We start from the raw sequence: 13,193 nt of genomic DNA, 5'->3' as shown, positions 1-13,193 counted from the left end.
GGTGTCGGTTGTGCCAGGGTTGGCCAACTGATAAAAACCAAATATTCTTATTTTAAGATTAAAAAGACATGGTGGGTTGATATAGGCAAAAAATTAGTATTAAACAGTGATAAAAGATTTCTAGAGAAGTACAAATATTAAATAAAACCCTCTTAAGGCTCCTGAAATAGATATTGAAAAGTAAGAGTCAGAAGACAGCTTTCTAAGCTATCTTTGAGCTTTTAGAAATTATAATTTCTTATGTTTCTCTTTATTATGTGGACCAAATAGAATCACAGCATTGTGCTGATCAGGCCCCAGACCCTGCTGATTGAGTGGATTGTTTGTAAGCTTAAAATCTGCCAGGATTTAGGAATGTTCTATTCTCAGCAAGAGGTGGTGTGATCTCCATTTTTATATTGGAAGCAAAATTTTCTAAGGTGTAGACACCTCTGAAAGTAAAGGATGAAATTTCTGCAGTCATAGGCAGCACAATCTTGGTCACTTGTCTGAGGAAGAAAATAACTCTGCCTGGGACGCAGCTTTCACATTTGTCTAGGGTGTAGCCCGAAGAGAACCTGGAGCTTTGCTGAGGCTTTCCTGATGATTAATTACAGAATGCCATGAAGTCTTTGGGAATACAGTTTAAAGTTAGAAGATAAAGGGAGGGGTAAAAGCTGGTGAGGTAGATAAGGTAGGTAAGCAGATGTCGAACACCCCTGTTGCCTTGGTTCAGGTCTCTGGCCTTCTCCCCCATTCAGCCCAGGCTCCATTTTCCACATTTTATTGTGTTGATCTGTCTGCCTCACTAAGCCATGAACTGTATTAGAGAAGAAGTGGTAGTTTTGATAGCTTTTGTGGTCAGCACTCAACAGTGCTTGGCACACAGTAACCCCTTGGTGAGGACGGACCAATGGATGGAGGGCAGAAAGCCCAAGTCTGGATGCTGCTCATCTGCTGGCCCTTTTCCAGGGTGAGCCAGTAATATAGCAGGTACCTCTGCTCTGCTGGAGGAAGGCAGGCCAAGGAAATTTTTGCCCTGCACTGGTACGTTTGGTTAAATCCCAGAAAACCTGGTTTCATGGCCTTGGTTAATGGAGCAGGCCAGCTGTCCTGTGCAATACACCGCTGAGTAGATTTCCTCATGTAATAAAGTTGCAGTTGGCTCCAGGTCATGTCCTGGTTATTCATTTCTATGTGGCTAGAATTTTTGATCCTTTACTGGAGTTAATCTGGTCCTTTCTCTTCTCCATTTACATAGCTGTGAGTACTTTGACTGAATCAACTCTGAAGAATGTCCCTCAAGTGGTGAATGTTCAGGAATTGAAGAATAATCCTGCGGCCTCTGCTGCAGCCATGGGGTATGTTGTAGCGTTTGGGTGTGTTCAAGCCAGTCTGTCTGGGGTGGAAGGGAGCTGCCTGCAGGGTGCAGCAGTGCTGCCGCCATGTGGCTTTCCCACTTCCCCACAGTGGATTCTAGTGGGATGGACAGCCCTGCTGCCTCCACAGTTGATTTCCAGGAGGTTGTCCCTGCACCTTGCCAGGAACAGTCACCTCGTAAGCCTTTCAGGGCCCTCTTGGTATACTCAGCTTGCTGTGGGCTATGTAAGTCTGCATGGCATACCACTGGGCTGCTAGGTCAGGTGTGCAGTTTGTTTGGTTTTTTAATGTTCTCAGGGATCCAGAGTTGACACTTGAGGCCTACTGCTGTTACCTGATTCTGAAGACTGGTGATTTAAGATTCTTCCTTCCTCACCTCCTTTCTCCAAACATTACTGTTCTTTGGTTCCCTTTTATATGAAGAAACAGTGGTTTAAAAGCCAGCAGCTGTGTTTGGTAGACCTCATGCTACTCTTCTGGGCAGCGTAGTTCGTGGTACATACCTGTGTCCTGCTTCGTTCCCTAATCCTTTAGACCAGCCAGCCTCTCGTGTACCATGGGGAAAAGTTGAAGGACATTTCCTCAGTTTGAACGTGGAGGTCATGAGTATCAGTGTCTTTCAGGGAGTTAGTGTCTAGCACCCACAATTAGTCCAGGAGCAAGAAGAGCAGCCACAGGTACTGTGGTCTCTCCAGCATGCCCACCCTCTGCTACCCCCATGGAGCAGACCTGTCCACAGCTGTTTTTGCTTGGTTGAGTGGTGCTGCTTTTCCAGACAGTTGGCCTATTCCAGGAATTTTTTAGTTATCTCAGGGCCATAATAACAGGGAAAAAAAACAAGCCTACCCTCTTTTCTATCTAGTAGTGACCTTGAAGCCTTGGAATGCTTTCGAGATCAATGTAGTATTTGTGGTGGTTGTGAACCTTTGAGAGAGAGAGAGAGAGAGTGCGAGCGTGTGTGTGTCCGAGCAAGCACTGTTGCATCAGCCTGGGAAACTCTAACTAGATTCCCACTGTAGGGAAGGCAGAGGGAACAGCTGTGAGAGCCAGTGTACCAGGCCAGGGAGGTGCAGTGCATGGGGGAAGAAGCCTGACCTGGTGTCCCTGAGGTGTCCTCCACTAACCACGGTGCTGGTACTCCCACCTTTCTTGGGCTCTGTCTCCCTCCAGTGCTCATCTGAGCTGATCTTTGATAAGGACTTTGTTCAAGAGATACTTCTGCATTTGCTCTTTTTCTTTCTTTCTTTCTTTCTTTCTTTTTTTTAATATATTTTATTTTTAAGCTGTAGTTGGGCACAATACCTTTATTTTATTTATTCATTTTATATAGTTCTGAGGATTGAACCCAGGGCCTCGCACATGCTAGGCGAGCGCTCTACCACTGAGCCCCAGCCCTAGCCCTTTGTTTGTTCTTTTCTGACAAGAAAAATAAAAAACAAACGTTGAAGAATCTTGAATTTTATCTTCTTCTCTCCATAGACTTGAACTGTGGTATATTATTTAATTTACATGCTCAGCATTGCCTAAAACAGTTCTTTTAATAAGCATTTATTCAATAATTGTTGATAACTGAAATTTTTATTTATATCTTCCCCCCACAGGAAAGACTGGGAAGGGAACATGTCCATTGTAAAATTACTTTTCAGATTCTATGCCGCAGTAGTTTCTCCTGTGTATTTTAACTTTTTCAACTTTTTGTAAGTGGTATCTTAGAGATTTACTACAGGATAAGTTTGTGAATGTCTGCTTCAGTCTATTTCATCTTCCTTGGTTTCATTGTGTTTGTTGACCAGCCCTCCCATTTAGTGGATGGGTGTTTATCTGTACAAATCAAAGGCTCTTCAGACTCGTCTGTAGGGCTCAAGCTCTCACTTCTGCAGATGCTCTGAGACTAGGGAAATGGGGGGGGGAGCTGCTGAATCCTCACTCACACAGCGCTGACGGTCCAGCAAGAAGACAACCAGGGAGCTATAGTCGCATGACTCCTTAGTTGTGATGGCTTAAGGTCCCATGAAGTACTAGGAAAGCAGAATAGGGCAGCCGAGTGAGTCTGGGCTGGGAAGGAGCTAGGTAAGGAAAAGATGCTTCCGTGGAAATGTGAAGAATGACCAGAAACTGCTAGGCAGAGAGTGGAGAGAAGTAACGAAGCAGGCCAAACACTCCTGGAGACAGACAATAAGCAGAATAAATAAGCAAACTATGTAATATGTGAGGTGGTGATGGGCGCAGTAGAGAAAATTAATGTGGGGGAAGGGCTCAGGAAGTGTCTGGGAATGGGTTACAGTTTTACTAGGGTGTCCAAGGCAGTCCTCCCAGGAGGGGACATTTGGGTGAAGAGCAGGTCCCTTGAATAGTGGAGTGCAGAAAGCCCCAAGCACAGGGTCTATAGCAGGCATGTCTGGGAGGTTCCTAATGAGCCAGGAGGCCTTTGGTGGCCAGAGCTGGAAGGGAGCACAGGTTAAAAGGTTGGGGAATACATTGCTGGACAGAGTGTCTTGAGACCCTGCTTTCCATTCTTTGGGGTATACATTTAGGGGTGGAATTGCTAGATCATATGGTAATTTTTTATTTTGTGTTTTGGTACTAGGGATTGAACCCAGGGGCGCTTAATCACTAACCCACATCCCCAGCCCTTTTTATTTTTTATTTTGAGACAACGTCTTGCTAAATTGCTTACGGGTTTGCTAAGTTGCTTAGTCTGGCTTTGAACTTGTGATCTTCTGCCTCAGCCTCCCGAGTGGCTGGGATTACAGGTATGCACCATCATGACTTGCTCATGTGGTAATCTTATTTTTACCTTTTTGTGTTGTTTTACAAGCTCCTGTACAGTTTATATTCCCAGCAGCAGTATTTATGGGGCTCCAGTTTCTCCACATCTCCACCAACACTTGTTATTGACTATTTTTTTTTTAATTACAGTCATCCTCAAAGGTATGAAGTGGTTTCTTATTCACATTGTAGTTTTGTTTTTAATTTTTTAATTTTATTCATCGTGATACAAGGGCTTGAACCCAGAGTCTCGTGAATACTAGGCAAGCACTCTGCCACTGCATTAGCTATATCTCCACTCACATTGTGGTATTTTGTTTTGTTTTGGATTGAACTCAGGGCACTCAACCACTGAGCCACATCCCCATCCCCATCCCTATTTTGTATTGAGAGACAGGGTCTCACTGAGTTGCCTTTGCTTCTGAACTTGTCATCCTCCTCCCTCAGCCTCCTGAGCTGCTGGGTCCCATTATGTTTTTGTTTTGTTTTGTTTTTAGTTGTACACAGACACAATATCTTTACTTATTTTTTTTTAATATTTATTTTTTAGGTGTAGTTGGACACAATACCTTTATTTTTTATTATTTATTTTTATGTGGTGCTGAGATTGAACCCAGGGCCTTGCACATGCTAGACGAGCACTCTACCCACTTAGCTACATCCCCAGCACCACATTATGGTTTTGATTTGCATTTTACTCATGGCTGATGATGCTGAGTGCCTTTTCATGGTTATTCACCATTTGTTCCTTTTTTGGAGAAATGTCTAGAGTTAGTTTATTGTTGTTATTGTTGATTAGGTGATACTAGAGATTAGACCCAGGGAGGCTCTACCACTAAGCTGCCTACAAAGTTGCCTAGGCTGACCTCAAACTTAGAATCATCCTGTTTTTACCTCCGGAATCACTGGGACTATAAGTATGTGCCACTGCCACTAGATTTCTTCTTTGCTCGTTTTGAAATTGAGTTATTTTTCTTTTATTGTATTTTTTTAAAATACAGTTTGGATTCCCATCTCTTATTAGATGTACAACTTACAAATATTTTCTCCCATTCTTTGGGTTGTCTTTCACTTTCTTGATACATCCTTTGACACAAATTTTTCATTTTGAACAAGTCTCATCTATTTTTTCTCTTGTTGCTCGTGCTTCAGGTGTCACATTTAAGAAACTGTTACCTAATCCACAGTTGTAAGATTCACACCTGACGCCAGTATTATCTTTTAAATTAAGAGTTGTTTTTTTTAACCTTTGTTTTTTATTTATTTATTTTTTTCTGTGGTGCTGAGGATCAAACCCAGTGCCTCACAGGTGTTAGGCAGGCTCTCTCCCATTGAGGCACAACCCCAGACTGCTCTTTAAAAGTTTTTAATTTTCAGCTCTTACATTTAGGCCTTTAACCCAAGTAAGTTCTGTAAGTGGTATGAGGTAGGGATCAAATTCCAGTCTTTTGAATGTGGCCTGGCATCCTTGCCACATTGATTGGTCTTTGTTGTTAAACCAGTAATGATATACTGCCTTTTTTGTGTATGAATGAACACGGTTTGCTCAAATTTTAAGAATGTTTGCCTCTAAGGAATATTAGTCTATAATAGTATTTCTTTTTTCCTAATGTCTTTGTTGAGTCTTTGTCAAAGTAACGCTTTTCTTACAGAATGAATTAGGAAGTGTTCTTCTCTTCAATTTCCTGAAAGTGTCTATGTAGATTTGGTATTTCATCCTTAAATGTTGGGTTGAATTTACTAGTGGGACTGGATGGGCTTGGGATTCCCAGTCTCTTCCACAGGACCTCATCCTTCTTGGTGATGCACTCCCATAGAGCCTGGGTTCTGCCTGCTGGTGGTGGGAGTGTTCTGTAGATGCTGATCAGGTTAAGCTGGTTCTCAGGTGTTTGGGTCTTCTACATTCTTAATACTTGTCCTATCAAGTAAGAGAGTGATGTTGGCATTTTGTGAGTTTTCCTGTTTTCCTTGTTGGCGTTTTGTTGTCATGTTTTGAAATTTTTAATTGCATGAACATTTAGGACTCTGTGTTCTTTGATGAACTGAACTAGTTATTACAAAATGATGCTCTTCATCCCTGGAAGATGAATTGCTTAGAAATCTTTTTTGTTCCATGTTAGTACTTCCACTCCATCTTCCTTTGTGTAGTGTTAACATGGTATATCTTTTTTCATTCTGTTTTTTGGATTTATTTTGTGTCTTTATATTTAAAATGGGTTTCTTATAGCACAACAGTGTGAATATACTTACTACTACTGAACTCTAAACTGTAAAATGATTAATTTTTAGGTGGCAAATTTTAGTCCATCCAGTAGTCTAACTTTGCATTTAAGTACAATGGAGTGATTAGCAGCATGTTTGGGTTTAAATCCACCATGTACTACTGTTTGTTTTCTATTTGTCCAACTTCTTCTTTGTTTCATTTTTCTCTCTACCTTCCTTTGAGTTGACTTTTTTTTTTTTTTTTTTTAATGATTCTATTTGATCATTTTTGTTGCTTTACTGACTATACCTTTAAATAGTTGGTTTAGGCTCATAGGCTACGTCTTTAGCTTATTGTACTATGTCTTCAGGTGATGTTATACTGCTGCTAGAGAGGATGTGAGACTCTCACAGCAGTGTTCTGGGACTTCTCCCTTCTCCTTTGTGCTGCTGTGGTACATTTTACTTCCTCCTGTGTTATAAACCCTATCATTTGTTATAAAGAGTTGATTCTCTTTTAAATGACTTTAAATAAGAAGAAAATGTACTTCTTATCCATGTATTTACTATGTTCTTCATTCCTTTTTAGTCCTTGGTTTCTATCTAATACCATTTTCTGTCTGCTTGACAAAGGACTTCCTTTAGTATTTCTTCTGAATTCTGAATTTCTAGGTTTTGTATGTCTGCTATAGGCTTTATTTTGCCTTTTCTGTTGTTGTGTTTGAAAGTTGCTTTCACTGGGTAAAGAATTCTAGGATGACTTTTTTTTCCTTTCACTGATTTAAGGATGCTGCTTGACTTTTAAAATAATTGTAATATTGACCCAACAGTTAAAAAAAAAAAAAAACTTTATTTTTCTTATTACAAATGCTCATTCTAGGCTTTACTAAAAAACAGTTGAGAACAACAAAACTAAAGACGCCTTTATTCATACTACAAATGTATAATCGCTATTTGCATTTTTTTAAATCTTTTTTTTTAAAATGTATCATTTTAAAGTAAAATTTGGATACATGCTGCTTTGTAACTCCTTCATCTTAATCATGAAATACAATTGTTTATGTTTTCCGTGTTATTAAACTTTTTCCTATAAAATCCTATTTTCATATTTCACATGAGTCTTTTGGAAGCTCCAACTTCAGTTCTAACTTAAATTATCCAGGTTATTTCACATCTTGACCTTTATGCAGGACCTGCAGTTTGATTTAACAGATTTTTGGATAATGTTTGAATCCTCAACAACATAAAGTTTACCAATGGGGATAATAGTTGGCCATTATAGCTTCATTGATGGACTTCAGTGTCCCCCAAGAATGAATTGTTTTCCATTAACAGAAATAGAAATGTTTTCTCTTTTTCCCTCTCAGTTTGTTTCTTCAAATTTTTGTTTTGTTTTGTTTCGTTTTTAAAATATTTTTAGTTGTAGATGGACGCAGTACCTTTATTTTATTTGTTTATAAGTGGTGCTGAGGCTCAAACCTAGTGCCCCATACATGCCAGGCAAGCGCTCTACCACTGAGCCACAGCCCCAGTCCTCTTCAGTGACTTTTTTTTTTATATATATTTATTTTTTAGTTGTCGGTGGACACAACATCTTTATTTATTTATTTTTTTAATTTGTATGTGGTGCTGAGAATTTTTTAATTTGTATGCGCCACGCGCATGCCAGGTCAGCACGCATGCCAGTTGAGCCACATCCCCAGCCCCCTCTTCAGTTACTTTTGATAAGTTGTCCTGTTTACTTACTTGCTTTTAAATTACTACCCTAAAATTCATTATTCTTAAATAGTTCACTTTAGTAGCTTGTATAGTTTAGATCTGCTCTGTTATATACACAAGCAATACTTGCAATAATGATGAAGATTTACCAAAATAAAACATAACCAGGTCTCTCATTTTTATAAGTCCTTAAAAATGGTGAAACAGGTGAAAAGAGTGAGCAGTTGGCCCTTTTCACCACAATGGAATGAATTTTACCTTGTTAAAGTTTCTTTTTTTTTTTTTTTTTTAGTTGTAGTTGGACACAATACCTTTATTTTATTCATATATTTTTATGTGGTGCTGAGGACCAAACCCAGGATCTCGCAGGTGTGAGGCGAGCGCTCTACCGCTGAGCCACAACCCCAGCCCCTGTTAAAGTTTCTTAAAGCTTAAAGGGCCACAGAGAAAGGGCCTAGGCAACATTTTACTGCTTCACAGCTTAACATCTCTCTTTTGTGATTGTGCCATTTTCTGCTTGTAGTCCTTTAGGTTTTTGTTTCCAGGCGTGGAACAGAGAGTTTCAGGATGAGTTGCTGGTGTCCATCAGGTCTGTTGTGCTAGAAGGTAGGATGCAGCCTTCTAAGACAGTCATCTGGATTGGCTTTAACATCTTGTGAGCCTCTAGCTGTTGATTTCCATGTGTTAGCTCACGATTGTGCACAAATATTGAGTGTATTTATTTGGGAGCCTGCTATTCTTTTCTGTTCGACCTTTTGGAACATGGTAAGATTTTTGGTTTATTGACTGAATTTTTCTGTAGGGGTGTCACATGGCCTGGTATGTAGGTACTGTGAATCATTAATGGTGTGTGTTTGGGGATTCAGGATACCCAGGAGATGTATAACATTGTCACAAGTAAATAGAACAGTAATTATACTGAGTGCATCATTTAATTTATTCTCATATGGTAACCAAATTTGGGATATAAAATTTTTTCCAAGATTTGAATACATTGCTGCGTTTATTTTTATTCCTAGTTTTCTTTTGTTTGTCATTGAGAAAGCTTAAAAGAGTTTCACTTCCCTTGTGATTCTCATGGGCTCAAACTATTTCTCTTAGCAAGTCTGCCGTGTCCACCCAGGGATCTCTGGGTCCCAGCTGTCTTGCTTGCGCATTCCATTTCTCCGTTGAGATGAGCAGAGGTGAAGGGAGAGCACTGTATCTGTGTGCCTGCTTGGTGAAATATCTCAGGGCAACAAGGATGTATTCCTCCAGAGAGATACACATTTACAGGTTCTTCTAGCTTCAGTCAAAACAGATTTTGTTTCATTGAAAATAAGTGTATTTTTCTTCTTTCAATCTAATAAAGTCTGTTTGGAAGGTTTCTGTGTTTTTCCAGCATAGAATCCTGATGTGATTAAGTTGTTGGATAATTTTCTTCATGAGGCATCAGCCTGTCATTCCTCTTCCAAGATAACTTTTTGCTAGAAAATTTTTAATAATCCTTCCTAATCCTAAATCTGGGAAGAGTTCTAAAAAATGAAACCAGATCCTACAGCTATTACTGTTATACATTTCACTCACAGTAGCATTGGTGGAGGATAGATCGATGGATTGAAAAAATTGTCCCCAGGAGGCATTTCTCCAATGCTATTGCATTGACAGGTGATTTTTTTTCCACTTGGTGACACAAACACTTAATGAATTAACAGTTCCCAGCACACAATGCCAGGGTTAATAGAGGATAGTGATGGGAAGGCTTTCTGCAGGTAGGGGTGCACTGGATCAAAGTGCAGGCTGGAAATGAAACAGTGGCACCGTTGACTCCCTTATATGCTGACCCATGGGCCCTGCGCTCTTGGGGATAGCTGCTGTGAGAAGCTAGATTTTCTCTTTGGATAGCACCTTTGAGCTATGTGGCAGCACCTATATATTCCATAGATCCTGTTGAACATTTTTCCAGGTTTGGAAAAGAGTATCAGGAATTCCCAATATGGTCTAGAATGGGAGGAGGTCCAAAAGAGGGAGGGGTCCCCCTCTAGATAAGAAAAAGATCTAGTGCTCAATAGTTGAAAATTATTTTCTTAGAATGACAGGAAGGAAATAAGTTTTAAGGTCACTGCTTTGCCTTTTATGCTACAAATCCAGATTTCATTTAAAAAATTTATTCTTCAGTCAACAAAATGTCAGATGAGTTTGGTTGGGATCCCAGACATCTGTATTCTACCCAAAAGTGGTGTATTAGACAGAATGTTGATTCAAGGATGAATGTGACTTCCACCCAGACCTGCCTCTTTGAATGTATCTTTGTGTTTTTCAGTTCTTCAGTGCCATACTCCACAGCCAAAACACCCCACCCAGGGTTAACCCCAGTATCTGCCAGCCAAGCCAAGCAGGTAACTTAACTGATTTTTACTTTAGCAGTCATGAATGTCTGTCTTTGTAACTGAAGATTGTTCTGACTCAGTTTAAATGAGCCACAGTCTGATAAAGATCTGCGATCCTTTTTCTGCAACTTACGCCAGTCTTCACGTAGTTTACCAGAGCAATTGGTTAGGTCTTAATGCTGTCTCAGTGGGGCGATCTGACATTCTGCACTAGTAATCTTGGGTTATAATTCTAATATCATACGTTTGGATGAAGTGTTTTGGTTTGCAGTTTACTTTCACTTAACATCTCATTTACCATATACAGCTGTTCTATGCAGTAGGTGTTTAGATATGTCCCACTGAGGCAGCAGCTTAAGCTCACCCAGTTAGTGACTGGTGGAACCAGAGCTGGGATCTCTGGCTGCTGACTGCTGCCTGTTGTGCTATCTCACTGCTCCATTCAGCCTCAGCTCAGCAACAGTGTCTGGGTGTAGGTTGTCTGGTTTTCTCCTGCAGTGTTTTTCAGAAGATTCGTATTTTTAGTGATGTTATGTCTAGCTTTGGGTGTTTGACCAATAAACAATGTCTCCTACAGAACAGGTTACATTGTAAACGGTTAAACAATCTAAGGAAATAATAGGAGATGGGTGGTAGGCAGATCCGCCTCTCTCTGAAACTTTTCCCAAGGAATCCTGGTTTCTAAATCACTCTTAACATCTATCTCTGCAATCACAATTCTGGATATCAGAACTTGCCTTTGTGAGTTCTCAGACGTCCCTATTCCTCAGTTTGCCATGACTGAAAAATGTGCAGTTAGCATTTAGTATTCTGGGGGTGTGTTTGCATTCACCCTGGAGGACACATGGTGAGGGGTAAATCGTGACACATAAGTTTTGGAGCATGGGCTGTAGGTGAGAACTCAGATAGTTTGCATGCAAATTCACTGATAGCTAAACCATTTCCTTCATTTCCTTATGCATTCATTTGTCCACCAAATACTCAAGTATCTTCTATGTGCCTAGCTCTGTGCAAGCACAAGGAAGTAACTACAGCTAGCTGGGGTAGACTGCCTCCTAGAGCATACCCATTAGTTCTCTACCTGTGTTCCCATGTAATCTTATAGGTGGTTGACTTAATTTGTTAAGTCCCATCATCCCCAGGGTGGGGTACCTAGAAAAATTTAAATTGAATAGGGACAAAAATACCACTTATTCTGGGTGCAGTGACACACACTGTAATCACAGCAGCTTGGGAGGCTGAGGCAGGAGGATCATGAGTTCAAAAACCTGCCTCATCAATGGCAAGGTGCCAAGCAACTCAGTGAGACCCCATCTCTATCTAAATAAAATACAAAATAGGGTTGGGAATGTGGCTCGGTGATTGAGTGTCCCTGAGTTCAAGCTCAAGTACCACCCCCACCCCCAAATCACAGCAACTTTAGAAATAAATGTTGTTTTTAGAGTTCTGTTCTTTAGAGGAAAGTAATAGGTGAGTGTTTATAGAGCATTTGAAAATATGTCTTTTTTTTTTCATATATATGGAAATATACATAAAGGATATATAAACTCTAGATTATGATTTCCAATCTATTTAACTCATTTGTATCAATTTCATTGAAATATTTGCATAGTTAAGAAACCTGGGACATAATGAGTTAAATTGAAACTTTGGTTTCTTTCTGCATTTTTTCTTTTTTCTTTTTTTTTTGTAATTAAAGTATTCATGCTTGCTTGATTTATGATTTTAACATGAACATTTTTCTTATGTGGTCCTCCAGGGGTCTCTAATAAATTCCCTGAAGCCTTCAGGACCCAGTCCAGCAGCGGGTCAGTTATCATCTGGTGATAAAACTTCAGGTCAGTTTGCATATTTTTGTTTTAGTGATAATTAAGATGAATTTTTAACACCAATGAGAATAATGTAGTATTGCATTGAAATACATCAAATGTTTTAAATCTATAAGCTCATAATGATACCAAGAAAACTATTTTATCATTACTTTAAAAGCTGGATAATAAAGATAAAGGAAGAAGCATTAATCCTACCACTTCTCTAGAACTTGCACCAGTGGATGGCAAACGTTTCTCTTTGTAGTTTCCTACTAATGGTTACAGGTGATGGATCATGTTAGAACTTGTTTTGCAAATTCTGATCAATCAAGGCACCTAGGCATAGAGTACCAGTCACTGCTGGTGTCACAAAAAGGGATAACCGGACCTTATGTGCTTCCTGGTAAAAGAACACACAGTACTAGTTATGAAGCAGTATTGCCAAAAATAATAAAGTAAAATGAGAATCTGATTAAGGCTCTAAGATCATTGCAACAGAAATATAATGTAAGCTATATATTTTTTTTTTTTTTGTAAACTTCTAGTAACCACATTATAAAGAATAAAAAGAACCAGGTAGAAATCATTTTCAGTAAATTTAACTTAACCCAAATATACCCAAATATTATTTCAACACACAATCAACATGAAAAGTATTAATGAGGTATTACATATTGTTTTTTGCAAAATAGTGTAAATTTTATACTCTCAGCACATCTCAATTTGAACTGGCCACATTTTGAGTGTGCAGTTGCCACATGTAGCTAGTGGCTACCATTTTGGACAGTAGTGCTCCAGATCCAGGTACCAGCTTAGAAGAACATAGACACAAATGAACATGGGAACCTCAGTAGAGGGGTCCAATAGCAAGATCCAAACTATGGGAAATTCAGTAGGTCAAAACCTGGTTTCCTCAACAGAGATTGGCAAGGAAAAGGTGAGATTGAGGAAAAGCTGTAGACGG

At 39.6% G+C, this 13,193-nt stretch overlaps 1 protein-coding gene across 3 annotated transcripts in view; it reads left to right on the top strand.

Moving 5' to 3' along the window:
* Nup214 (nucleoporin 214) overlaps positions 1-13,193 on the top strand; it is an 86,425-nt gene that overhangs the window by 38,736 nt on the left and 34,496 nt on the right. For all 3 annotated transcript variants that reach the window (XM_076845236.2, XM_076845235.2, XM_076845237.2), the window contains exons 24-26: positions 1,241-1,340; positions 10,352-10,427; positions 12,178-12,256. In XM_076845236.2, coding sequence (XP_076701351.2) covers positions 1,241-1,340; positions 10,352-10,427; positions 12,178-12,256 — 255 coding nt within the window. The remainder of the gene's footprint in view (positions 1-1,240; positions 1,341-10,351; positions 10,428-12,177; positions 12,257-13,193) is intronic.

The sequence above is a fragment of the Callospermophilus lateralis genome, chromosome 2, assembly GCF_048772815.1.
Source record: "Callospermophilus lateralis isolate mCalLat2 chromosome 2, mCalLat2.hap1, whole genome shotgun sequence".
NCBI lineage: Eukaryota > Metazoa > Chordata > Mammalia > Rodentia > Sciuridae > Callospermophilus > Callospermophilus lateralis.
Note: the sequence above shows the minus strand (reverse complement) of the source record. Positions and strands in the feature narration are given on the sequence as shown.